At 45.5% G+C, this 27915-nt stretch overlaps 1 protein-coding gene across 13 annotated transcripts in view; it reads left to right on the top strand.

Annotated features, from left to right (window-relative positions):
* TCF4 (transcription factor 4) overlaps window positions 1-27915 on the top strand; it is a 243761-nt gene that overhangs the window by 69029 nt on the left and 146817 nt on the right. For 10 of the 13 annotated variants that reach the window (XM_075489119.1, XM_075489125.1, XM_075489122.1 and 7 more), the window contains 2 exons: window positions 8470-8531; window positions 11222-11318. The exons of the other annotated variants lie outside the window; for them this stretch is intronic. In XM_075489119.1, coding sequence (XP_075345234.1) covers window positions 8470-8531; window positions 11222-11318 — 159 coding nt within the window. The remainder of the gene's footprint in view (window positions 1-8469; window positions 8532-11221; window positions 11319-27915) is intronic. 13 annotated transcript variants of the gene reach the window in all.

Genomic DNA, 27915 nt, shown 5'->3' with positions numbered 1-27915 from the left:
GCAAGCAGGCGTGGATGGGGGAGATGTGTGTGCCGGGTGGGAAGGCTGGGAGATTTATAGGGGCCAAGGCCGGGAAGGACTGCCAGGCCACCTGCGCTGGCCCGTGATGGATGGCAGGGCGGCGCGTGTTACCAGCCACCCTTGCGCTGAAGCAGAAAGGCTCGCCTGGCACGAGCACGGCGTCCAGAAGACGCCCGCTCTGCATGTGCGGGAGTCAAGTGCTGGGAAGGAACCGCCGTTTTCCTTGGCATCTTCTCCCAATGCAAACACATTACAGCATTTTTGGGGAGGCTAAGCAAATGTATTAATTTTGACTACAGTATATTACCTTTCTTCTTTGGAAAGTCATCTTAAATAATTTGACTTTGAGTTCACCAACGAGCATTTGGAAGATCTTCCTTTCACTCTGGTCTTCCACAACTGATCCCTTTTGCCGTATAGGTAAATTCAGGAACACCACACTTGGCTTCTCTGAAATACGTGTTCTAGTTATTCACAAGAGATAAAAAGTCATCAATTTAAGCATTTGCATGCTCTTGTGTGTTAAAACATTTTCCAAGTTTGTTACAGTATTTTGGAATTATAGTAATGCAATTCTATTTCGGAGCCACAAAGACAAATAACTATATAAATAAATATTATTTTGCACTTCTGCATGTGAAATGACCATTCTTCAAGAATTATCTTTGGCTTGATACATAGTTTATTCAGATCCTTTAAAAGAATATAGCCTAGCACTGAGTTAAAGTGAAGTTAAGGAAACATAATTCTCTATTTCTTGCTCTGAAGCTGGTAGGTAAAAGCCAGATTTTTCACAGCCATGCTTAGCAGTACAGGCTGCTCGCTCAGCACCTGTATTACGACATTCGTTAAATGTCATGATTTTGATTGTGCTGCTGCTCTGAATGTTGCTGTTTTAAACACGAAATATTGTTTATTCTGAATTAAGGGAACACAAATACTAAAGACGACATTTTAGTCTTATTGAAATCAAATGGAAAACTCCCACAGAAGTAGAATTTCACCCCATCTTTTCACAGCAAGGAGGTTTAGCCAACGAAAACTGAATTAGCCCTTTCTGCTCACTTTACTCTTTGAACATCTAAAAAAAAAAAATCATACAGAGGTATGCTTCTACTTACTCTCATGAGTGTAGTGGTCAGGTTATTTCATTGGTGTACTTGTACATGTGCTGGGATGATGGCGTTGGAAGGGTGGCGTGAAGTTTAGGTTCTTGAAGTGCACCATGAAACGCCTCCACGCTCTAGAAAGCATCGTATCGTACAGCAAGAGGTGGTGAGCGTGCTCTGGTTTTATGTGGAAAGGTTGGCATCGTGATTTGTGTGCTTTAATAAACGTCCTCAGTCCCTGCCTGGAATAATACCGGGTTGAGTACAATGTTAGCTGAATGCCTATTTTCCCATAAAATTGCTCAAAATGCTGCTCAGACCGATGGTGGGAACCAGAAATGCTCTCCTGGTGCAAATCCCAACCTCCCGCTCCCATCGCTCCAGCGGGAAGCTTGCCTCCGGTATGACGCGTGGTTAAGCAGCATGCATGTACGAATGGCGGAGACATCTACGTTCCCAATGAGATTTGCTACATGATTAACAAGAGCCACCACTGTGCTCTTTTTTCCTTCTATTATCTCACCTAGTTGCTAGACTACTGTTGCTGCGTCTAACGCCAGGTGCATACTTTTTTTACAAGGGTTTTTTATACGTATCATCTTTCAAATGGCACCTCTTGTTTTGGATCAGTTCTTAAGTTCTTAGTTACTTTTGCTAGTCTGAGTCTTCTTTCTTTTTTTTTTCTTTTCCCCCAACTCTCTCTCTATGAGCAAACCGCCTGTGATATCGGTGTTGCTGTTTACCAGAGTAAAGCATGAGAATATAATTTCCTAGCCTGTGATTTTAAGATTTTATGTATGTGCTCAAATTTGTTATTGGAGGTGGTGAGAGGTCAAGCAAAATTATATTCCGGAGTCATCTAGTTTATTGTCCTGCGTTATTGCTATAGTCTTGGATGATTTCCCAACTATTTGTTTGGATTACTCCTGCAAAGAGGGGTTTGTTTTTGTGGTTTTTTCTTTCTTTCTTTTTTTTTTCCCCCACCCTAGGTTTGGGTGTTTTCCCAGAAAAAATACTAATTTTCTAATTCTAAAGTCTCTCTTTGGGAGCACCTCAAGGGATTCAATGAAACTCGTACCAAAGAAAGTTCAAGGGGCTGGTGGGCATCACGGCCAAGGTCAAGTAGCCTTGCATGGTGCCTCCAGTTTATGCATCACAGCCCCTTAAAATAAAGTAGGTGTTGGCCTGAGAGGGTCACACAGTGTGTCGGAGCTAGTGGGCGGCCTACCATGAAAATAATTTGAAATTACATATATTAGGCAGTAAGTTGCCCTTTAGGTCACCTAATTCTGAACTTCTTTCCTTTTCTGGAGCTGGGAGGTGCGTGTTAAGCACCTTTATTCATTTGAGATCCTGAGCATGGAGGCTGTTTAAAGACACCTAAGGATCAGGCTGATGGTGGAGGTGTAATAGCGATCGCCTGCATGCTGGAGTGCTTAGATCTCACCAGCTGTGGTGGACCCATCATGGTATCTGCTGTGCTTTTGCTGAACTCGGTCCTGTCTGTATTTGCTGGCCATGTTTGGAGTCTACTTAGCAGATGGGGAGCACCAGGAGGTCTGGGCAGAGCGTGAGCATCTCTCAGCCTTGCTGCTGGAGGGTCTCGGAGCCTCGGGGGCTCCCAAGGCATCCCTCCTTCTTTTAGATGTCAAGGGAACCTTGGTGCAAGAAGCAGAAGTCTGCAGGCTGCTGAAAAGTACTTTTAGGGTTCGGTGGCTGCTTGACGGGAGGCTTTCTGGAACTCGTTCCTCTGCATAAGTGCAGCTTTTGGCCCCCAAATCGGTGCTCTGGATTTCTCCTTGCGTCCTTAAGCATTAGTGGCCTCTCTGAAGTTGCGGTACCTTCCAACACAGGGGTGTAATCAATGTGGATTGCAATTCTTTTTTTCCCCAGATCATTAACAGAGGTAATATGATTTGAATCCAGCCAATCTTGGTCTGCAGCGCTGAATGTCTTTTCTAGATTCAGTTTTTGCTTTTCCCAGGTTTTTTGCTTAAAATGCTCAGAGTGCTTTGACTCCATTTAAATGCCAGTTTTACTTCTTTTAGGTAGAACTTCTGAGATGCTGAGTGAAGCTTTAGTTATTGAAATCACACTGTGTTAATTGCGTATGAATCGCATTCTGAAAAACTGACCAAATCTGTCCGTGACGATTTGCTTTTTGTAACGTCACGTTGCCTAATGCTTGTGATTAAGTGAGGTTAATATACAGGAGCCAGATTCTGGAGAAAATTACATATGTGTTCAAGTTTATGCACTCTGGGATAAATCCAAGCTCTGAGAATAAGTCACTGGAGAATTTTGCATGGACTTTGGTGTCATTAGGGTTTCACTGTCCTAATTACCTAAGTGGCAGTACTTACAGGGTACATAATAAATTTCTGGAATTAGGTTTAGGAGCTTACAAACCTTCTTGCAATATCTGTCATACTAAATTATTAGTAAACTAGGCTAGATTAACTAGGTAGTAATTGGTGAGGTTTTTTTCTTTTCTGCCGAGGGAGAAGTGCTGCTGATTTGAGGGCTGGTTGGAGGGGGACAGAAGTTAGCTGGCTTTTGACTGTTGCTAGCTCACCGGATCACACAAAGAGAATACTTGTAAACAAGATGGAGAGAGACAAGGAGCACGCACGCAAGGTGCAGACGCCCATCTGTTCATCGAGCACTCCAGTGTTGTACCCCACCGCATAACCCCTTCGTGGCCACAGGTACAGGGAACGGTCGAGAGCTCCGTGCACGGCATAACCCATCACGCGGGCACCGAACCCGCTCCGGTGACACTCTGAATCTGCTCGCAGGCCGAAGGAGAGGTGGTGCTGAGGCTCTCCGAGGGTTTGGAGGCAGTTGGTGCCTTCTGCGTGGCGACAGCGGGGGCAGTGGGAGACAGCTGTGGTACCAACACAGCAACAGTGGGAGGAAGGCTTTGGGCAGCTCCGCTTCCATTGAAAAAATATTTTCCAGCAAATTCACAAATGCAATAAAACTATGTTTTATTATTTGTTCTTTATAACTCTTTATGTCCAAGAACAAGTTTCATCTTGCTAAGCTCTCAATTTCCCAGCTGAAGATCTAGGGTATCTTTGAAAATGCATCTTTTTTTTCCCCAGCTAGAGCTTGCATTTTTATAGAGCTTCATGAGATGCGTTTTAGACTGAGTTCCTTCTTTTTGTCTGTAGTGGAGATAAAGAATTAGTGGTTTAAAACAATAACTACATGTTTCACTATGATCAAGGAATTAGATAATCTGGCATGTTTGCTTAAGGGGTCTGTATCTTGGGGCTTTTATAGGGCAGTATTAAAGCCCTGAGCCTTCTTATTATGCCAATACCCAGAAGATTGCTTTAATGAGAAGTAAAGGGCCTTTTTCCAATTACAAGGGAATAACTGTATTAAGTTCCTGTGTTATGTCAACCTGCTTTGATTTGATTACTGCGAAAGAAATGGATTTATCTGTCAGTGTTACTTAATTAAGCCTTCTCATTGATGTTTTGCAGAGTAATATAGAGTAGTTTGCACATTTAAGTCTAAATACAAAGAAAATTGGTCGAAAGCTAAGACGTGACCCCTGAAGATAAGGCACAAGAGCCATTGCTTGTCATTTTCTGATCAGAGTCCAGAACTTGTAACTTTGGTGGAAGAACTTGAGCATTATATGGGCTCAGATTAAAGCAAGGTAAAGGGCAAGGAATTTCCAGCCAAATTGGAGATGGCAAAAAATTTTGGAGTCTGGGCAAATCTTATAGAATTATTCTGTGAGGTTAGTCTCCTAATCTCTACCCGATATGGTATGCTTGGGTAGGTAGAAGGATGTATCTTTAATGTCTGTCTTCCCCCGATGCATCCCCAAAAGCTGTCCCTCTCCCTGCCCGGCAGTGTCCTGCCCCCTGCCTAGGCAGGACTTTCCGGGTTAGCCTTGGGTGTGCCCAGGAACTCGGTCTGGGATGTTTGCAGAGACGAGGAATACCCCAGCCCTGAGGTATGTGTTGTTCCCGTGTTATTTTAAGCATCTGATAGTGCCCTCTGGTCATTGGCACGCTTGGCTCGAGGGAGAGGTAGGGATAATGCAGCAAAAAGTACCAGAAAGGACAGCTGGGCGGGAATTCAGATCACCACAAAACCATTCTTAACTGTAAGCACGTAAATAGTTCCTTTCACATCACTGGGACCGGCCAGCGGTTGGCCATGAAGCCAGTATTTCCATGTGCTGCCGGAAAGTACCTTCAGGAGCGTGGCACCCCTTCCCTGGGCTTGAAAAAAAGGTCTGTGAAGAACACGACTCGCAAGAAGCACCACGAGGGGGTTAAATCGCCTGTGTCAGCCCAGCGTATGTTGAAGGGGTGATGGTGGACTCTCAGCTGGAGCTGGGTGGTGGGCTTCCAGAGGGAAGAGCTCAGCAACCAAGTGCACCGCTTGCCCGGGCTGGCGTGGGGATGCCCCTTCCCTCTCTGCTGTCCCTCCTGGGCACCGAGTGCAAGAGAAGGCTTACCGCTCAGAACGCAGCCCTGAAATGTGTTGGTTTAGGTGACGCAGTAGAGCTCCCAAGACCACGGCATCTATATTCTTAAAATAGAAATAAAAACGTACAGTATAGCAGTCTGAAAACCTTTATTGGCATGTAAATCTTGCTCCTAGCACTGGCCATGAGCCAGTGTAAGGGGCCTTGACAACATGTATTATTTTAGATTAGCTGACTTTTACAGCAAATAAGTGTTTTAATAAATGAAGTTCCAAACAGGGAGCTATGTGAATAACAGCTCCTTGTTAACGAAAGCAGAGCTCCCCGGGCGATGCCCCGCGCAGCACCGTGCCCTGCACCGTGCCCTTCGCTGGTGTTGCTCCGTCCTTTACCCCCTGCTTTACGCCTGCGCGGGTGGGCTGGGGTCTGCACGCGAGAGCTGAGAGCAGGATGGGGCTGAAGCCAGGCCCGCAGGTGCTGGCTTTATCACCTCTCTGGAGCGGGCTCGGAGCTGTTGCCCGGTCCCCCAGGTGCTGTTCCCGAGGGCTGAGCTGTTCTGCTCGCTGGTGGATTTTGGAAGCTATGCTCGAGGGTGGGATGATGCCCATCAAAGTCAATGGGATAATATCCACTGATTTTTAGCAGGCAATGGATCGGGGCTCTACAGAGTTAATTGCCTGTTACATAACACAAATGATTTTTAAAAATATGCCTAATTAACCTAATAGAATGGTTGATCTGATCTGTCAGGTAAATGATACACATTTTCTTTCTTTTTCTGGAGCTTAATTAAATATTTACCTAAGAGTGTCTTGTGCTATTAACACGTTCATCTGTTATTGAGATAATAGGAATTGTAATTGGGGGAAAGTATTAAACTATACAAATGTGTGGGGTTTTTTGGTGGTTTTTTTTTTTTTTTAAATCTTGGAAATCAACCAGATTTGGTCACAGCACCCATATTTTAAAGTGCTAATGACTGTATCTGCTTCTCAGACAACTGAAGCTCCCACCGATCCTAGAAGTCTGGATGAGCCAACGCACAGGCAGAAAGGGAGCCACTCGTGTGTGTAGTCCAGAGAAACTCTGAGAAAGTTTCTCTAGCCAGCGAGACCAAATATGTATTTTTTCCAATTGGATTAAAGCTACTGTTTGTGCACGGCCAAAGGCAAGCAATAGTATTATTTCATTAGGATGCTAGTGGGTACACAGGAGCGAGTTGGAAAATAGCACTGAAATGTGCGACAATACTGTTATAGATCAATGTCAATCACATTTCCTGATATTTAACATACTGTAAGTAAAAAAGTAATGGATTTAAGCAGTGTGGTCCAGTCCATCAATATACTAAAGGATGTGCTTAACGTTAAGCATGAGCGATCTCATTTACTTGAATTAATACGAGAGCGAACTACAATTTCAGTGGCGTTATTCGCAGGCTTCCATTAAACCTGTGCGCGAGTGCCTCGCTGAACTGGTGTTATGTTTAGCCATTAAGTTTTTAGCCAAGTGGAATGTCTCGGGAGACTCCCAACTCATTTTCGTAAAGGTTTCGCGACGGCAGCGGTTGTGCAAGCGTATCCTAGCACGCTTGAGCGCGCTGCCGAGGGTCTTCTGCTTTCGGTGCCCACGGTAGCCGGCGGAGTTGAGTTCGTGCTCTTCTCCCGGGCCTTGGTGCAACCTCAGAACAGCGTGGCCAGCCCGGAGGTGCACGTCACTGCTTAGGGTACTCGAGAGGGACAGCCCCGTGCAGTTGGGGTGTCTTTGGAAGAAGTTTTTTCTTTTTAGGTTCTACGTTTGAAAGGACATTGAGTGTTATGAGGAAGTTTTCGTAACAATAAACCGGGTTAATTGGCAGTACTGGGAAAGACTTGGGGAAAGAAGAACAAAAATAGTTGCACCAGAGAAGAAATATTGGGAACGGACATGTGGAGAGCACTCATATGCAAAATGCGTCTACGACCTGATTTTTGTCAAGGCAAATGTGGTGTTGCAGCCTAGCTAGCCTCTTGTGTCGGTGGCCCGGAAGCACGCTGCGGTGGCTGCCCGGCGAAGCTCCCCTCACCTTCCCGACTGTCAAGCTGTCCCTTTGGCGCATGGATAAAATGCACGCAAGAAAACGGCAGGCTGAGATATTTCTGCGTTTTGTTGCAAAGTTAAGAGGAACTTGTGGGAATCCCGGTTCTTTGGTCCATGCCCTAAACGGCAGGTTTCACTATTCCTAGCGCGTACGCAGTGGGACGCGTTATTCCTAGAGATACCCTCTCAAAATGGGGGGAAATGGTTAAAAACACCCTGAAATGGGCTGTCTGAAATTACTGGAGCGTCTCCCACCCAATAGTTGCAATGATTTTTCTATCAAACAGTGGAGGAAAAGACAGAAATACCGGCTCTGAGCTTGGCTTTAGGAACGTGCTTTTCTCGAGATACAAGTACGGGCGTAGATGCTTTTCTGCAGCAGAAGCCTAGGTGAGGTGGTGAGAGGTATGTTTACCCCCAACATGCCTTTCTTTAACTTCTAGGTTTCATCTGTTTTATCCTGTTTTATTTTTACTGTTTGACAATACCTATTTTTGTGCTGGAGGTTTTGATAGGATTTTAACTGGTACAGCGCAGTCACTTTTTAAAGTGTCGAGAAACACTGAGCCGCTGAAGTAATTTTTATGTTCAAACCTCAGGTTCCTGAGGGTCCAGTTCATTTCTGCTGTGAATTTAAATGAGTTAATTTAAGCAGTGGGTCAGAAGCCACTACCATCGTAGTAGCCCTGTGCCTGATTCTTAATTAAAGGCAACAGGAGATTAATTTGAAACATTAATTTAAAAGTGCCTATACAAAAGGAAAGAATTATTGCAATAAAGCCTAAAGAACTTTTTTGTCCCTAGATGTAGAAGACAGAACTAGCTCAGGGTCCTGGGGGAATACAGGACATCCTAGTCCATCCAGGGTAAGTATATCTAATCTTTTTCCCCAAACCAGACTTCCTGCATATGTAAATTTACTATCTTAAATATGAGTTTTACACCTGATTGTGTAGAAAAATGGGCATGCAAAGTTGGCTGTGGCCTGTCTTCTCTTTAAAATTGCCTTTTTTTTTTTTTTCCTTTAACACTCAAACCTGATCCCGTGAGTGAATTGGGTACCTGCTCTGCTACTTCTAACAGGTAGCGAGAATATTAATTAACCATTTTTTCTTGCTGGGCCCTATCAACCACTGCCACCAGCCCAAGTGCAGGTGGAGCAGAGATGTTGTTGCCCAATGTTTCATTTTTTGCAGTTGGAATTTTAGGGATTGCGGGTGTCAGCAAACCTGAGGAGGGGGCCAGCACCCCTGCCACGGGCAGTGCTCGTCCCTGCGCGGGGGCTTGCTAGCCACTCCACGGCCACCCCTGGCCACCTCAGGGCAGCGAAGCTGGAGAGGGGCCACCGGGTCTGGCCCACCACGCCAGGGCTGCCCGCCGGGACAGCTGTGCCTCGGCCCTTCCCGCAGCGCACCTCAGCCGCTCCGTGCCTCCGGTGAGGGGTTTCAAACCCTTCTCCTCGGGCAGGGGCTGGCAGCCGGGCGTTTTGGCACGTCCCCTTGCCTGCTGGCACCACCCGAGCTCCGGGGCAGGTAGTCCGGCTGCTGGCCACCTGCCCTCCTCTGCTCCGGACACTGTGAGGATGGGGCACAGACATCTCCTGTGCTCTCCACGTAGGAGTGGGATCCCCTCCAGGGAGTGCAGACACTGAGCCGCTCTCTGGCAGGGCGATACTCGGCGTTTGCTGAGATTTGCAAGACAGCTGGACTTAGTCATTTTGATTGCGGCTGTGGACAGTTATCCAAATTCTTTAGACACCTCAGGATCGGGATGCCGGTTACTTTGGCAGAGAAGAAGTGCTATTTCCAGCAGAGCAGCTGTGCGGTTCGCCCTGAGCCGCTGCCGCTCCCGAGCAGCCCGGTGTGGGCAGCCCTGCCGACGGTCCTCTCGCGAGCCGCCCCGGCAGCCCTGCTCCCCAGCCGGAGCATCGCGGCTTTGCCCGTCCTCGGGGCTGGGCACGGCTCGTGCTTCAGTACCAAGATGATTATTTCTGTTTACTTCCTGCAAATGCATGAAGTACACTTACGCTGGGCAAAAAGTGGCTTCGCTCTTACTTACGCCCTTATTTAACCAGTTTGTTTAAATTGCTTTTTAATTGTTTTCTAATTAACGTGAAGGATCGGGGCTCGCGAGCAGCGCTGCCGGGAGCTCCGTGCCCTCGAGTGTCTGTCTGGCGAGGAGAAACGCGGTTGCCCTGTTCATCCTCGGTCCGTCCTTCCCCCTGGGGCAGGTCCTGCCCTCGGCGGACGTTACGCCAGCTGAGGCTTTAAGTGGATGTCTGCAGCGCCGCACCGCACCGCGGGCGGCCGAGGGGGGTCCCCCATTTACGGCGTGGCGGGGGGACCCCCGGCCCTGCCGCCGAGGGAGGGAAGCCTGACACCTTTTCTTATTCCATCCTGCTTAGCATCCATTACGTCATTACTGCTCGCATCTGTCAGTTTTATTTTTATCCCTTTTTTTACTTGACACTTGTATTGCTTCCGAGGGAAAAATGTTTTGAAAAGTAAATTCTAAATTTGCACACACAATTATTTATGCATGCAAAAACTTGAATGTGAGCGTACAATTAAGTTTTGAGATATAAAGAAAAGAGCACGAGCCTGGGAAGAATTCTGGAGTTTCAATCAAGACTGTGCATTAACTTGCAGTGTTATTCTGCAAGCAGCCCGACCTCTCTCTCTTTCCTTCTTTGTAAAATGATGATGGTATTCCCACGTTGGGAGAATTAGTTTCTCGTGAGTTCTTCTGAACCGAAGAAACAAAACATTACGTAACTGCCGCGCGTGGCCAATATTTGTAGTTAAATTTAAGATTTTGCTAATGGAGTGACTGAAAGCAGAAGGTTCCACCGAGACTGCTTCAAAAATTAGGGGCCCGATCCTGGCAAGGTTTTTGTACGTCCTTGACTCCGTGGGTAGCGTCTGACGCTGTCGATCCCCAAGAGAAGTACTGAGGGGTGACAAGGCAATGCGGCGTGCAGGGCAGGAGGGAGTCGCTGCCGCTCGCTAGCCACGCGCAGAATTGCACGCACAAAGGACGAGTGCTCTGCAGGGTTATTTTTTCAGTGAGAAGTAACTTTCCACACCCACTGTGAAAAAAATTGTAATTTTTTTTTTATAGTCCAGTGCATGTATAAAGCAGTGGGGTGATTAAGATGGCTAACTTCTACATAAAAATATATTTAAAAAGCAAAATGTTAAAAGAAGCTTCTTTGCTGTTCTTGCATATGTTATGGGCAAGAAGACTTTTATGCTAAGAGAGGGCTTTATGCTGAATTGCACAGCACGAAATTCCAGGAACCTCGTCTCAGTCACCCATTCAGGATTATCCACACAGCAAACCAAAGTCAATTACTAATGAAATAAAAATTTGAAACAGCTTTAAAAATGTTCTGGAACACATCACTTCCAGCAGAATCAATAGGGGAAAACAATAAAGGGAACGATATTTCTTATAGCTGGCTTAAAACTTAGAAGGGAAATATATGGACCTGTAGGTTTTGAAAAATGCCATTTAAACTTGTAAAATTGTGGTTTTTTTCCCAATTTGTTAACAGAACTATGGAGATGGGACTCACTATGATCATATGGCGAGCAGAGACCTTGGGTCGCATGACAATCTCTCTCCTCCCTTTGTCAATTCCAGAATACAAAGTAAGAAATCAAATTTCCTAACTTGACCGCGTTGTTGAAAGTGGAATAAGTGAACCAGAAATAAAATTCTGAGGGCTTAAATCCCTCATCCTCATTTCTGGAGCTGATTGTACTTAGCATAAGGGTGGGAACATGGATTTTTTTTTTTTTTTTTTAAGCTATCGTGCAATTTTGAAAATGTACACGGATGATGTTTATTGAACAGACTGTGTTTTCTTGCTGTGAGAAGGATATGACTTTGGATGCAGTAACTGCAGTATTTGCTGAAAGAGGTAAATGGTTGTTTCCTAAGGCTCAGCCTTTCCTTTTCAAAGAAGTGGCCAGTTGGCAGAGAAAATAAGGATATGCTCTGAACAGGACTTTTAAAGTAGAAAAGGATTTCTGAAAATATGATAAATATCTGTTCACAAAAGGGAACAGATAAATAACTGGTGAGGGACACTGAAGCCATTGTTTGTTTTGGAGCACGGTGGATCGCTGCCTGCTGGGACCTGTGAGCTGCAAACTCCTGGATTTTGGGCGAGGGTAGCTGCAGCCTATTCCGCTTTAGAGGAGCGAGATTTTGCCCAGGGCGTTTGGCAAGGACCCTCCTTCCACCCCACACCCCATGATAGAAAGTTTTGACACCCCTGAATAACCATTTAGCTTAGCAGCAAACACCATAGCAGTATGAAGAGAGGCTATAATTATTTGTAACTGAATGATAGCTACTCTCTTTAATTACGGTTGATAAATGAATTTGGTTAAAGTAAATATATGATGTAAAAATATTAGTAATGCTTATGCTTGCCCAAGATCACACCCTTCTTCTGCAGTTGTCAATGAACTAACCAAATGCTTTGCTTTAAAGGATTGAACGCGAGCCAAAAAAAACACGGAGCTGTAACTGCGATATATCATTCTTCAGCTCTAATATACGTCCCTAAAATACGCCTTGTCTTTTAATATTGGGAAATATTTGTGAGTTGTTTAACATATGGGACAATGTTGGAGCTTGTAGTCATTTGTATGTATTCACGTACAAAACATGGTTACAACAGTTTTAAAGGGTCTAATGGAAGCCAAGAAAAGCATGGAAATTTCAACGCTCCCTTCTTAACTCACGCCATGGGGCTTAGGTAGTGCGTAGAGACACTTCGCAAATAGCCACACGCTTCTGTGAAACCCACTGGGCTGCACGGTGCTTTCAAGTTTAACCTTTAATTTGAGTCTTTAGAACTTAAAAGTCTCTCTCTCTTCTGCCTGCCCTTGGGTTACAGAAAAATCTCATTCCTGCCTCTGATTGTTTTTGCCAATCTTAGTGAAAATACTGGTTTCGCTTGGTTGAAGAAATAGTTCTTTTATAAAAACCTGTTTGGAGGCACCCGGTTAAAGAATTAAGCCATGTAATGCTCTGATTAGGAACTTTGGAAACCCTGATGTTTCTGGAAGGTCCCGCTCGTTGCCATCGGAGGGGTTTGCACGGCCGCTGCTCCCCGGGTCGTGGCTCTGCAGACCCGAACGGGCGGCATCCGCTCCCGCTGCGGGTGTGAGCAGGCAGCGCGGCAGCCTCCTCGCAGTGCCTGGTCCTGAAGTGCCCGGAAATCTTTTTTGGTTTTTATGAGATTTGGTAATTTCAACTGGAAATAGGACCAGTGGTGTTCCTACACACGCAGATTAACGCGTGTGCAAGCGTGTGGCAACGACTAACAGCTTTTGACAAGCGTGCTATTGCGCAATAACGCGGGTGTGCTGCCGGGGCCGTCAGCTGCCTCCCGCAACCCACGGCGTTCTGCAACCACGCTTTAGTATAATTCTCTGATAACGAGAGCGGACTCTTCTTAATTTGTCCTGTTGGGGCAGCCCTTCAGTCCCAGTTCTGCTCCACTCCCGGGCGCAGGGCATTGGTGCCGGGGGAGCAGGGATAGCCGCTGGCATGCGTGCGCCTTCCCCTTCCGCTCGGACGCCTCCGAGGGCCTCGGCCGGGAGGTCTGTTTCTGTGCCGCCTGGGGATGGAAACCCTTGGCCGGCACCGGGACAGGCGCTGCGGTTACAAAGGCTGCCGCTGCGGAGGACGGCGTGCGTGAAGCGTTGCCCTAACAAAGACCGCTGTCAGCCTGCGCTGGTCACGTCTCTATTTGTGATTTTAGGAGAAATCTAAATATTGCGGGGATGAACGACGCACGATGCTGTTTACTGGGAGGGAGGCTGCCCGGACTGCCAGCTCCCGACTCCTGCTACTCCGAATGTATTTTATAATTTCCCTTTTCCTGGCAAGTCTTCGAACTCCCCCGAGGAAGGGTCCCCGTAAACTCTGCTGTTACGCGGCTGGCACCTGCAGAGCCACCCTGTAGTCTTCTTTCCATGCTCCTCTTTCTCTTGGCAACTCGATAAAGAGCGTGACGATCATCCAGCTTGAACTGGTTTTATACTGGTGTATACCGTTGACTTGAATGGAGTTGCTCCTGATTTGAGGTGGTTTTCCAGGAAGACTTTATTGTTACTGGGCATAGGTATTAGTGACCCCGTACCTGTGAACCACAACTGTTTGCAGACAGGGTGTGCTTAAATGAGGGCTTATATTATATTTTAGTTTCAGATATTTGTTTTTAAAATACATTTTTAGGTGGCTCCCTAGCAGGGAGCCTGTGCGTTAGGCTTTGGAGCAAGCCCTGTGGGGAGGAGCAGAGAGAAGCAGCAGAGCTGCAGGCGTTACTCAACTCCTCAAACTACAGCTCGCCCGTATTCAAGCACAGCTTGCTTTGTGCGCGTCTGGAGTCCCGCTACCCTGCTAGGTATTTCTGTGTTTTCTCAAGAGTATCTGAAGAGCGGTTATTTGGCCCAGCAATGAGACGTGCATGGGCAGATAGCTGCGATGGGTATGGCACGTTGGGTGTCGCTTCTCATCGCCTCTCCCCTTTCCAGGCGTGCTCTTCGGGGATGTTGCTTATCCTACTGCTTGGGATAGCTTGCTAGTACATTAAATCATTTACCAGTGTACAGTAACTTGCTTCTAAACCCCCTGTAGCTTAATGGAGCATTTCGCTGCAAGGATTAGATTGAGGTTTCAGGCGCTGCTGAAGAAAGCTGCTGGCTTATGTGGTGACCTTTGAATCTCATCTGGGTTAGTGGTTGATATTTTGATTTGGTTACTGTGGTCATATTGTGACAGCTGCTGGTTCATTATAATTCAGTTCCTCTCCTCGGTTTGCCTACCAGGAATATTTAGGTTTGTGTTGCTTCAAAGTGCTGTAACCACCCTGAATTTAACCCGGCGTGCCGCACAAGGTGGAGCGTTGCGAACGCTTTCGGTCTCCAGCCGCCGTCTGCCGGACAGGCAGTCACAGCGGAGGGTATGATAGGGAGAAACTCGCTGTGGGAGAAGACTTTCCCTGTGGTTTACAAAGCTGATTTAACCCAGTTTGTTGAATGTAGTAAAAATGAGAATAGAAAAGATCAAACCCACTTTTTTTTGTTGTTGTTGCATGGACAATTTGTGTAGTCCTCTCCTCCGCAGGTAATATTTCTGGTGTTCACAGTAGTGATCTTATACGTCTTATTGAAAAAGTTCCTACACTACTAACTAGAAGATAGTATTTAATTTCTGATAGTGCTTTGAGACTCTCTAAAAGGAAGTAAGGTCACTGAATGTCAATCTCTTAACAGTTGTAGGAGTTGGTCGGTGAGCTAGTATGTGACGACAAAATCTTTGCTTGTGTTTATTTTCTCTTTCTATTGCTAAACACAGAATGAAGAGCAGATACAATGACTTAGTCCCCTCCCGGTTGTCTGCCTCAGGTCAATGCTGCACTGCTCGGCGTCGTGCTCTTACGCAGTCGCTTGCCTGACGTGCTTTTGGGGGGGCTGGCGCGTGCGTTTGCCAGAGACTGGCACTTGTATCGCAAAATAATTATTTTCCCCTCTGGTTTCTTCCCTCTTCCTTTTAAAAATCTCCAAGTCATAATTTTCCTTTCTCTTTTGAGGAAGAATTGTCGTTTTGGTGAAGGTGGGGTGTTCTCACGGTTGGGGTGACGGAGCGGTGCCGGCGCAGTACCGGGGAGCTGGGGCGGCGCGGGCAGCCCGCCGTGCCGGGAGGCAGGGCTCGTGCCCGGGGTTCCTGGGGAGCCCGGCTCGGCTGCCGATCTGCGGCACGCTCTTGGCAAGTTGTTTAACGTCTTTGTGCTCAAATGTGCCTTCCTATTTATCTGAAGAAGGCGCGCTATATGTTTTGCGGGGATATTGTGAGATGTGATGAATTACTGTCTGGAAAACAGCCGGAGTTCCTTGGATACTCCGTCTACGTGCCAATTTTTAATATTATTTTTAATGCTATGATAGCACTTGTCTCCCTACGAATATTGCTGTGGCATTTGCTTTTAATCCGTACAGCTTTGATTCTGTTACTGTTGTTATAAGTAGAAGTGGAATTTTTGCAGATTAGTTAAGTTTACCCAACACAGCATTATAAGGCCTTGCTTTCAATTGCTAAACTATAAACATTTGGGATGAAATTTTCCATGCTGTGTATCTGACTCAGCCTGATTATTATTTTTTTAACCTTCTGCAGAAATGATTTCAACATTTCCTAAAAGGAGATTACATTTCATCCTGGCAGATTTTTGATTTTCTCAGTTAGTGTCTGGCACATCACGAGCATTAATTCTTTTTCACACCACCTCTGTTATGTCAGGTGGCTTTGGTTCCCGTTTTGCAGCTGGAGAAGTGAAGGTACGTGAGGAACCAGGAGGGAAATGTCAAAAACCGTCCAGTAATTTCCAGTTGTAAATTTGCAATGCAAAAGGGTTTGATGGTCTCTCAGTTCTTGCGTTCGGCGGCACCCAAAATGCCATCGCTTGGGGAAATTGCGGTTGTGATGCTTCTTGTGGGTCATCCACGTGATGGGAACACACACTCAGTAGCCGCTTACTTATCTTAGTGGTGTCTGCTTTTTTCTTATTGTTTCCTAAAGCCTTTTCAGGGCAATGCAGCGTCGAAGGAACCTGGCAACTTATGGTGGATAGGAAACAAAGAAACGACCATTATCTTTAGAAAAAAGTAAATTCTATGTGACGTACAGAAAGAAACACATGACAACTTTTTTTAAAAGCAGTCAAAGGTGAATTTTTAGGAGTCACAAGCAGGACTATGTTTCCCAGAAAAATCTGCGACTGCCTGGCTAGGTATAGCGTTAACTAAGATGAGTTTTAACGACAGAAAATCTGACTGTAGCAACTAAAAAGGTCAAGAAGGGCCTTCAGAAATCACAGACCTGGAAATCCCAGACTCCGGTTTTCATTTGAAATATTTTACATTCGTGCAGCTGACACAACCCAGCACCTGCAGTTTCAGGAGAAGTCACGGTGCATGACAGACGAGCGCTTCCGAAGGGGGAGAGCATTAACTCATCGAGTGCTCTCCCGACTGCTGAGCACCCAGGTATTCCCCAGCCAGGTGGAAAATGCTAGGAGGGATCTGGCCATACTCGTTTCCACCTGGAAACGAGGCAGTTTGGGGTGGATGCGGTAGGGATCCAACTGCAATGATGCCGGGGAGGGGATGGGTTGCTGGTCGAGTATGCTGACTGCCACATCCCCAAAAGAAGCTGAGGCGTGGTGTGGCTGGACTACAAGAAGGCCTTTGACTTGGTCCTGTGGTCGTGGATGGAAAGCGTGCTGGGGCTGCGAGCAGCGTTGCTGTTTCTGTAGGTGCCAGCTGTGACCTGAAGAAGACGGGTCCCACCGCGCAGGAGTGCTTGCCATGGCTGCAGTGCTCTCTGGCTTGCCAGGGGCTGGGAGTGGGACCTTCGGGGCTGTTTAGAGAAAGGTCTGAAAACCTGAGTTCAGCTGCCAAGTTTGAGCTATTTGGCTTGTTTGGCGTGTCGTGCCTCCAAATCTGCATCTGACATCTCGGGGTTTCTGGTTCTGTGTTTTAATTCACCTCTAAACTCACTTAACTCCCCTTACAACCACTCTGTTGAATGCTGCATGGATATACGTGCCCACCAACCTAATTTTTGTTCTTCCCATCCCCATGTGAGTACAGAAGGGAAGATCTGGGACAGGTTTTTCAACCTGAATCCAGGAAAAGTAATCTCTCAAGGGTTTTTTTTTTTTTGTTTGGTTGTTTTTTTGCCAAATCTAGAATTGTTTCACCAACCAAAATACCTCGTTTTCAATGTTTCCAAACCTTAAACACAGCGCTAATCTGGGAAATAAATGTGTACCCTGGCATGTTCTGAGAGCAGGGCACTGTAAATCTGTCTCCGAGGCCTGAATTACAGAACAGCGGCCGATTTCAGGCATGGTCTATTCTGCTCTTCAATGGAGACGTGTGTCTAAATTTCCACGTAAGTTAAGGCTCGGTGTTCCTTCTTCCGCTTACCCAGGAACAGCTGGACAGGATTTCTTCCAGCCTTTTTGTTCTGGATTAGTTTTAGTGGTTTCTGCACAACAAAGTAGAAGTGCTTCTGGATAACCCTGAGCAACAGTTGGAGTTTAACTATGCAGGGTGTCAAGGCTGAGACCTGAGGAGCTTAGATGTAGCACTTCAGCTTTCTAAGATAACCACGATGAAAATCACACGATTTACTGTCAACTGGGGCCTTGAAAGGTGCCTTAAAAATGCTTTGTAGAAGACACTGGCCCACATATCCCTTCTTGTTGTGGAATATGCCTGCTGCTTCTCGTCTCACTTGCCTATGAACAAAATTAACAGAAAAAATCTGTGCTGAAAGGCATTTTGTAGATATAAATGTTACAGTTCCCAATTAAGAGTTAATATATTTTGCAGCAAGTCAGTCTTGCAAGCGCTGCCAGTCAGGATTCTGAGCTTCAGCATTCAACCCCAGCCTCTCACACAGTCCTGAAGAAAAGAAATTACAAGGACATTTCCATTTATTTGGGGAACGAGCAGCAGATGTATAAATAGAAACTGTAGACTGTGGCAATTAATGTCTGCATACTGAGCAAAGAATTGAAATATTATTTTGTACTACATAGTTTTCAGTGAAGTTTACATTCCGTTGTATTTTGTTCTTAAACAAGTCCAAGCATTTTTAATAAGTTATTTTGTGTGACAGTTGTATTCCGCGTAGCGCGGCATAGACTAAAGCTGCGTGAAAAATTTGCGTTGAACTGCAAACGTATTTGATCTGTATTTGGAGCACAAATAGTCAGTTTGAAAAATATCGCCTGAAGTTATCCTCCCGGTAGGCGGAAAGGACCGGCCTCCCGCTAACGATCCAGCCCTCTCTTCTGCAGTGACCTTCTGCAGAGCGGGAGGTTTTCGAGCCTGCCGTTGGGCTGGCCCCGGCCCGGGCACGGGGCCGTGCAGCCTGCGGTCGCGGAGGTAGAACCACGGAGCGCGAGCCGGCGCTGGGTAATCGCTGCTGCGGGTGAAGCAGCCTGCAGGGCTGGCTCAGAAACCGCCGTCGGGCTTCGCCGAAGCGAAGCACAGCCGGGACGGAGCTGCACGGGTTCAGCTGGGCTCCGGGGCTCTGGGTTTATCTGCTTGAGACACTGCGTCTTTCTGCATCGCAAGTGCGTGAATAAGAGAAACGGCTTTTCAAGTAACATCCAGAAGGCGCTTTAATGGTTAATGAGCTTCTGCCCTTTCTGTAGATGAACCTAGCTTGGCTTTCAAATAAGCATTTGGTGCTGTTCTCCAGCTGAGCTGATGTTAGTGGCAGAGGGAATTTGAGCTCACACCTGTTTGAGCATTAAAAGAAACCTAGGAGTGAGTTCCTTAAAATATTCATAGAGAGGAAAAAATTCAATTTCTAGAAAACCTTACCCCACCAGGAAAACCATCGATAGGCATTTAAAAAAAAACCCCCAAAAAACCAAACAGCAAACAACCAAACAAACCCACCCAAACAACCACCACCAAAAAACCTGGGGTTGCGAATTAGTTACAATCTTCCTATTTTCCCCGAGTTGTTTGCAGTCACGTAAGGAGCGAGCGTGCACCGAAAGGTAGCGGCGTGCTTCTGGGGGCCAGGACTGGCCGGGATGTGGCAGAGATTTGCATTACAGCTGGAAAGTATACATGTGGGAAAATCTGTGAAACAAAACAAATTTGTTGAATTACTAGGTCATTTACATAGCTGCTCCAGTCATGGTCCGTTAAACAGGCAAAAACAATGGGTTTGTTATGCTCTCTAGTTAAGGCACAGAATGTGTAAAACAATGCCGAGTTAGCTGGATAATTAATAATTGTTTTGAGCCTGTACGTACCTTAAGTCTGAACTTCACCCTGTGTAGAGATGTTGAATCGAATAAGGCGTTAGCTAAATAAGATCAACTTATTTTGTTAGGTCTTGGTGTATTCTCCTTCGAAAAACCAGATAAGGCTGCAACCGGCGGGGCCCAGAGGTGGCTGAGCCTTAATGCCAGACTACGTTCAAGCTTAGCCACAGGCAGAGCTTTGGCTGCGCGTTGTTGGTCAAACCTAACTGCCGTCTGCGCTTCTGTAACGGATTTCTTCTAAGGCTTTTCTCTGTGTCCAAGGACATATCCAGGAGAGAAAACTATCATTGCTTTCTGTAGGAAGATGTGATAGTCTTGAAGCAAAAAAAAATCATTTTTACTTTTGTAGTTAAATTTTTAATTCTCTTTCTCGAGACTCCTTCTGACAGTTTCTGTAATGACTCCTCTATTCTTGTCCCCAGCCTTCAGCCTCTAGTACTGCTCTGGATTTAGCACGTTTGGTCAGATGCACGGAATATACAAAATCAAATATAAAACAGTTCCAATGAAAATGATAAAAAGGGTATGACAGGAGGGTACAGTAATGCTCTACAGCATCATGCCAATAGATACATCTTGCCATATGGTCTGAATTAAGGACAGCACCAGTTCTCACACTATACAAGGCTGATGGTATACTAGGTCCATGCTTTGATCCTTGTACCATGTGAAATAAAAAGATATGGAGCATGCATTTAACAGGAACCATCAGTATTTTAATTAGATTAGATTTCTTTTTAACTAAAATCAGAGTACTCCAATACATTTCTTTATTCTGCAAACTTTTACTATGTGATTGTGGTCTTAAGCATATTCAATAGTTCTAAAAAGAGTACAGAATGAGAAGCGATAGAGAAGGATATTCTGGGAAGCAAACATGCTGACTAGATGTGATAAAGAAGAAATTAGGCCAACGATCAAAAATTAAAAAGAGTGGCATTGTGTGTGTGTGTGTATGTATATATGTGTGTGTGTGAATTATCCGGAAAAAGCAGTTTGGATTAATTCTTGGATGAGGAAGCTATGTAAACAGATCAGCAAGAATTTAGTTACGAGCATTTTTAATTTGTTGTTTAAATATATTTTGATATCTATATCAACATGTTCATACCCTTTCTTCTATTTATATTTTCATTTTTATATGTCACTAGAATTGAAGATGCCTGATTCTGGTTCACATTTCCAGCAAGTTTTGTTTTTCCAAATATGCCTTCTAGGAGACTATTTTTTTTTTTTTCCCTTCCTACATTTTAACTTTCATGTAAATCTTATAGCCAGCGAATTGATTCCAGAGCCGGTTTTGGCCTGGATTTGCGATTGGCTGAGATTACAAATCTCCCATAGTATGCGGAGCAGCACCCAGAAGGTACCTGAAAATCCGGAGAGAGCGCTTGTTTTGGGAACTATTACATGGAGAAGTTTGCAGGCGTCAATAGAAGTTGGCCCAATGGCTGTAATCTGCTTAATCGTTCTTTACTTCAACTAGCAAAACAGAACCAAAAAAAAGGGGGAGAGGAAAGAAGAAACGTGGGAAAATTAGTGAAACTTTGGAGTAACTGTTGTTGACTGAGCGTTAAAGCGGGCTTAAAGCCAGGACGATACTTGTAATAATTTTTAAAGCACTAAATTACCTGCTGATAGTCAAGTGAGGTGTGCAAACAGAGCAGCTCGTCTTATTCTGAGCGTAGCTCCCGTTTAGCTTTGCATATTAGAACCTGTTTTCACAGGGAATGGAAGGTTGATGCCGTGTAAATACACAACATGAAGGGGAGTTGGTACCTCCTGAAAAATGAGTGTAGCAAGTATATTCTACACAGCTATGCTAAGAATAAATAATATGATGAAAAGCATGCTAACATCCTAATATAGAAGAACAAGCATGGCAAAAAGTAATTGTAAGAAAGGCAGGCAAGAATATAAGATGTAAAACATCAAGTTCAGAGAAAGTGTGGAATGAGGTTCAATGTTAAAAAATAATAATCTGAAAGCAGAGAGAGAAAGGAACAACTGTACATGAGGTTAAGATAAATAATCACGGAAGATTATTGCCATGCATAAAGAAGAGGAGGTCAGTAAAGTAGATTTTAGGACCTCTTAGAGATGGAAAGGGTAATTTATTGACAGATGATGTAGACACTGCTAAAAAATAAATGGATTTTTCGCCTCAGTGTTCACAAAAGAGGATGGGGAACAGATGCCAGAATCAGATATAAATTTCCCAGGAGAGAGGCAAGAAATATTGAAGGAAATAGGGATTATTCCAGAATGGGTGATCACACGGTGGGTGAGAACATCAGTAGATGGATTAAACTCTATAGAGGAGCTATCACAGAATTCTTAAATAAGAAAAGAGAAAGGACTATTTCCTGTGCACGGGGAAAAACCAAACAAACAACTCCCCGCCGTTCCGTAGTGTCCTCAGCTGGCCCCAGAGATAACCGGGAGGGGAGCTCTGTGTTTCACCATAGCGGCACGATGCTTTTGTCCCATAAGGACTTTATCGACAAGTTTTGTGCGTGACTCTCTGTTTTAGTTATTTTTAAATAATTTTAAATACTTAAAATATATTTTACAATGAGGAGTCCAGTCTCCACAAAACGTCTGCTCCTGCATGGAAGGGAGACTGAACCTGGGACCATCCATAAGCAATAGCTCAGTTGGGTCACGAGAAAATTTTCATTGAGGGAACCATTGCAGATCAACAAACATAAGGTGAAGCATTTCCAAATGGCTTCTGCTATGTGGTGTGTTCTGCCTCCTCAAAGGAAATCATTGCTATCTTTTAGTTCTGCCAGGATAAGCATATTCTTCATCTGACGGGAAGGTTGTTATTGCGTGGTCTGATGTTCACATTGGAAGGCGAGATACTTCAAGTCGTACATCTGGAATGTTTTCATCTTAGTGGTCTGTAGGAGTGTGTAAGACCAGGGCATATGCGCCTCTGCTTCGCTGTTGCATTTACCCTCAGGTTCAGAGTTGGCACTCGGCCGGTCTGGACCTGGGTCTATGAAGAACTACCATCCAAAGCTTTGATGCTCTTCTTTCCGAGCCTCTGAATGATCTAGAATAATCATACTCTTGCTGGCACAGTCTTCAGTGTATGAACTTGAGTGAGCTTCATGCTTTTATGAATGACTGAACTTAAATGTTCAGTGTAACAATGGAGTTTCATCTTAGTCATCTTGCCAGCCTCATTCTCGAGTCTCGTGTTGAGCCTCATGTTTCTTCAGAGGCATTTTTGCTTTCACAGTTTTGATATCAAAGGTTCTCATGCCTCGTCCTGCTCCAGATTCATTAGCTTCTTGTACTCATTAGGTTTGGCTGTCTTCACAGGAATGATGTCGGAGTGCCTGGCAGGCAGTGCACTGAAGCTGGAGGCAAACGAGATGCTTGATTTCCATTGAACAGGCAAACGTGAAAACTGAGGGAGGAGGTAACAGAATATCTAACGCAGAGCTAAGCTATTGCAGGGCTGTGGACTTAAGACTTGTGGTCTTTCTTAGCGTATACGTTAGAAGAACATCAGTTAACATTTACCAATATTTGGTGGATTGTGAAAAAAACAATGCAAACTGAAACTGAACTTAGGTTGTCCATCTGGCAGAGGAGATCTTTAACATTTGGATACCAAGCTGATTCAGCAAAACACTTTATTTTTAAGACCTTGCAATACTTTAGAAATAGAATCCAGATCAAACAAAATTTCACATCCCCCAGGCAGAAATTTCTCTCCAATACTTTGGATAGCTTTTGCAGAAGACCAAACCCTTTCTTCTGTCCCCTGAGTGGAGTCTTCCCAAATGCAGCCGCCGGCAGATTTTCTCTGCTGGTTTCTCATCTCCGCAGCTGCAGGGCAAAGGTTCCAGCAGAGAGGCAGTTCTGCCTTCATCTCATCTTCCTCCCTTGACCTACAGACTGGAAACGCGCTTTGTTTTTGCTGGTCGTCCTGAGGAGACACGCCTTCTGGTACCTCCACCCATCCTCTTTGGTAGCATCTGAGATGATGAAGGCTAATATCTAAGGAATGGAAGTGCGTTTGGTGGGCTGATAGATCTTATGAAACTTCTGACTAAATTTAACTAGACCTTCCTTTTAAGGATCTTCTCCCAGCTTCTGCTGGAAAAGTAAAATATCTCGAAGATGCGCTGTAACTTGGATAATACTTTGTAGTGCCTGCTTATCATGACGGGAATATGCTTCGGCTCCAGGAGCCTTCTATTACACCACCAACCTCTGAAAGAAAGTCTCTTGGGATGCAAGGGATTGCAGAGGAATCTCTGAATAGGTGATAAACTCTCTCATAATCCCTCTTTTGTGGACGGAAACACCCAAATGCAACCAGAGACTGAGCTTGTTGCCTGTAGCCCTCCACTTGTCCATGTTCAAATTCCTAGAGCTCCCTGCTGCTCTCCTGGTCATGACCGAATAGCAGCCGTATCACTCAGTTTAGTCAGTGTCCTAAATCCACTCAATATAATCCTAGTTTTCTATCGATAGAAATTGCAGAAAACCAAGAGCTTTCAAAGCGTGAACGGCTACAGAAAGAAGTCACGTGTAAAATTTGTCCTTTTTTTCTATGTTACATTGGTGTGGTAGACTTACGGGTGCTCGCTTGAGGATGAGTTTGGTTACAGAGGCACTTTGGCCTTCTGTTGTTAATACAAAAATCATCTTTCCATGCCCATAAGCAAAATTTTCCATATGTATAACACACCCAAAGTTCCAGCCATCTTAAAGTATGTTCTGTGCCTTTTTGTTGTGGTTGGATTCAAGGCGATGGAGCTCCAGCCTTTGCACCTTTGAGCTTCTCTGGACTACGTTTTGAAAATTCACCTGAAATTCGCTATTGAATTGTTTCTGCTTTTCTGCAGCACAGAGCAAGAGACTTTTACCACCTCCGGAGTACTTGGCTTCCGCGGGCAGAATACGCTTGGTTTTGGGTCGACCTGGGGAGCTCCCTGCCTGCCCCCCCTTTCTGGTGGTAAGCCAGGTGGAGCGGCAGGTTGGGGAGGCAAGAGCGAGGAGCTGCTTGGTAGGCTTATAAACGCTAGCGAAGCATGGCAGACTGAGCCGTGTCTTGTTTAACTTGATCATTTAAATAGCCAGTCCTTTTCCGTGTGTTTTGTTTGACTAGGTTTTACCTCTTTGTATGGCAGAACTATTCTTTGTCTAACTTTGATATTTTTTTTTTACATGTGAAATGTTTTTGATCACATTATATGGAGCTGTCATCACACCCTGAACAGTTGCAATTTCTGTGCCTGCTCATGTGGTGCACACCTGTAACATGTTGGGAATGGACTTGGCTTTGAAGCTAGACTTGTTCTGTCATAAGAGTCCACATATTTCTTCCATCATGTAATGAGATTTGCTGATGATACAAAACTGAGGGGAGCAAGCTGCACTTAAAAGAGAGGCAATATAAAATACAGCTTTGGCCACGGTCCTGCAGTTGGATCCGTGCAGGAGGAGTCCTGCCACAGCGCAGAGCCCTGCTGACTTGAACACGGCTCTGCGTAGTAATAAAAATCTGCTTGCGAGTTTCTATTGCTATAGTTTATTTTTTTTTTAAGGCTTTCAAGATTTTAAAATGTAGAGTAAAATAATTATTTAAACGTAGACGGAGAGTGAAAGTAAAAGGGGAGGAAAGGAAAGAGGTGCCGGTGGAAGTATTTGAAAAAAGCTGGTGGTTCAGAGAGATGCCATGAGATTATTACAGATGTCAAGGAGTGGCAAGGGGATGTCCCTCCTCTCGAGAGCAGCCAGCCGCGGGCCCATGATAGGAACAAGGGCGATGTGGGATCTTAGGAGGTTTTAAAAATGTAAAAAGCACTTTTCTGATTCAGCTACTGAGATGAATAAGGAGGGGAAAGCGGGCAACGTGAACCTGCTTCTTCTCCGATGTGTTAAACAGAAGAGAAACTATGCCGAGCACCAAGGTGAATAGGAACGCGGATTCTGCCTTCATGGCTGGGGCACGGAGTCGATCTGGGAATCGGTCGGTAGAGCTGAGAGCAGGCTCTCGCCGTAGGGCCCTGCTCGGGCTGAACGGGGCTGCGAGGTGAGCCCTTCCATGCCTGTGTAGGCTCGCGTTGCTGTTGAACGGAGAGAGAGATCTGAGGGTTGATGGAAAACAGCGCGTTTAAACCTTCACCCAAATACAAAACAGGTTTGGTTTTTCTTTGGGGTTTTTTTCTTTTTTTTTTTTAATTCCCCCCGAAGCTAATGGTCTGAGATTCACGAGCAAAGGTTGAATAAAAGTCAAAGGAAACTATTTTGGCACTTTATGAGGGATGAGTGAGGCCACATCCGTAATCCTGTGCACGGTTCTTGTCACCTTATTATTAGAGCTGTGTAAATCTGGCAAGGATTTGTATTTGCCAAATATACCTCTGGCCTAGATTTGGGCTTATATTTGGAATTCAGGCCAGTTTTAACGCCTGTGCAGTTTGTAATTTTTGCCAGTTTTAAGCAAAATAACAGGAAAGAGGATAATGAAGGACAGAGGAGTCAGGAAAGCAGAAAACTAAGGAAGGAACTAGAAAAAGAGAAGAAAAAAGACAAAGGAATACGGAGCTCATTCCTTCTTTTCTACTTTCTCCACAGCCCTTCCTTAACGTATCCTCTCTTTTCCCTTTCACGCTTCGTTGTTGCTCTCTGAATTTAGAAGAATGAAATGTGTTCAGCCACTCTCTTCTGCTCTGCGTGTGCTCTCACGTTTGTTTTTTAATTTACAAACTTCTCCCTTAACCTCTCTCTCATAAACTTCCCCCCTGCCTTCCTGTCTTTCCCTGTGCCCCAGAGTCCCTTGGTGGATGTGCTGGCTGTGAAAATTTTCCCGGTCCGCATATCCTATGCCGGTGCACAGGCGCTTTGATGTACACGCATACCAGCGAGATTAAAATTCTGAGGACTGAAAAGTATTGCACTCGCATTCATGAAATAAGCCTCGAAAACACGCTGGTGAGACAGATAGATATTATTTGCTGATGATATCTCGTCCCGTACGTGGGTTCGGTGAAGCAGGCAGAGCTGCGCTCCCTGACGGTGCAAAGCCCCGCGTGGCTGGCTTTGTGAAGGTCTCCTCGCTGTAGCGTCAGGGCGAGAGTGTAGGAGTTGCTTTCCCCATGGGCCGGCCGTGTAGGCTGGTCCAGGTGGAATGGTCTGAGCGGATTTTGCTAAATTAAGGGTAGAGAAGCTGTGACTTCCCCAAGGTCAACAGGAGAATCAAAGGCAGAACTAGAATAAAACCCAGTAATGAGGTGCAAGAAGCCCAGATTCCGGCTGGAGGTAATGCCGGTCTTCTGCTTAAGTTTGCGATTTTACGTTATTGGGAGCTCAGAGTTTTAACGGAAGGCACTTAAATTGCAGGTTTTAAGTACAGGACGAGCCTGCTGCTCCTCCTCTGCCTTGCTGGCTGCCATTACCCATCCGAGAGACCCCCGCGCAGTCAAGCGCTCTGTATTGGCTATCCGCCTGCCTTCCGCAGCTCCCCTGGGAGGTGTCCGTGCCCTGTGCCTCATCCTCTGTCGCTCGGCCGCTGCCCGGCCAGCCCGCTGGCACGAGGCTGGAGACGGCGACTGCAGGTGTGGGTGCACAAAGAACCCAGGTCTGTGTTGGTTTTCATTAGAGATAGCGATCGCTCTCATACGGTTGCATTGGATGGGTGGAGCCGGTTTATTGCATTATTCGGTTACCTTCCTCAGCGATGATTCATCGATTATTAACACATACAGATTTGTATGTGGCGTAGAAATAATACAGGAATATAGAAGGTGCCGCGGCGACGAGCTAACGCGAGCGTCGCCTTTGCGAGCTCCCTCACTCGGAGAGGGGGAACGGCAGGTTTGCCTCCTGCAGGGAGGACGGGATTGCAGAGGGTCCCTTCTGGAGGCTGGGGGGACGTTGCAAGGCTATTTGATCTAGTGACAAACATGAAACTGGTCACAAGCCTTGAGCTGAGCAAAGGCCAGATGTGAAAGGAATTACACGCAGAAGTTCTCATGCAGAGAAAATAACGTAGGGACGCGTTAACGGCCAGCGCTAGAACCAGATACTATCAGAAGTTAAAAATAGAAATGTGTCGGTATTTGGAATAAACGTCCTGGTTAGTGGCTTGGTCGCTAACGCAAACCGACCCGGGTAGGTTGGCGTACCTCCTGAAATTTCTTGTTTTACGCGCCCTGGCCTCGCGCTCGCTGTACCGCTCCGTGCGATCTCTGAGCGAGTACTGTGGACGACAGCAGAGAGGAGCGGTGTATTTTTCTTTAAAAATATTATCTTTGGACCTGTCTTGTGCGCGCTTTTGTGACTGGGCGCTTCTTTCTTCAGAGGCACGTGGAAAACTGCTACGTTTTCATAACTTTTTGACA

The sequence above is a fragment of the Mycteria americana genome (assembly GCF_035582795.1).
Source record: "Mycteria americana isolate JAX WOST 10 ecotype Jacksonville Zoo and Gardens chromosome Z unlocalized genomic scaffold, USCA_MyAme_1.0 Scaffold_30, whole genome shotgun sequence".
In the NCBI taxonomy this organism is placed as follows: Eukaryota; Metazoa; Chordata; class Aves; order Ciconiiformes; family Ciconiidae; genus Mycteria; species Mycteria americana.
The sequence above is the reverse complement of the archived record's forward strand: the minus strand, read 5'-3'. Positions and strand labels throughout refer to the sequence as shown.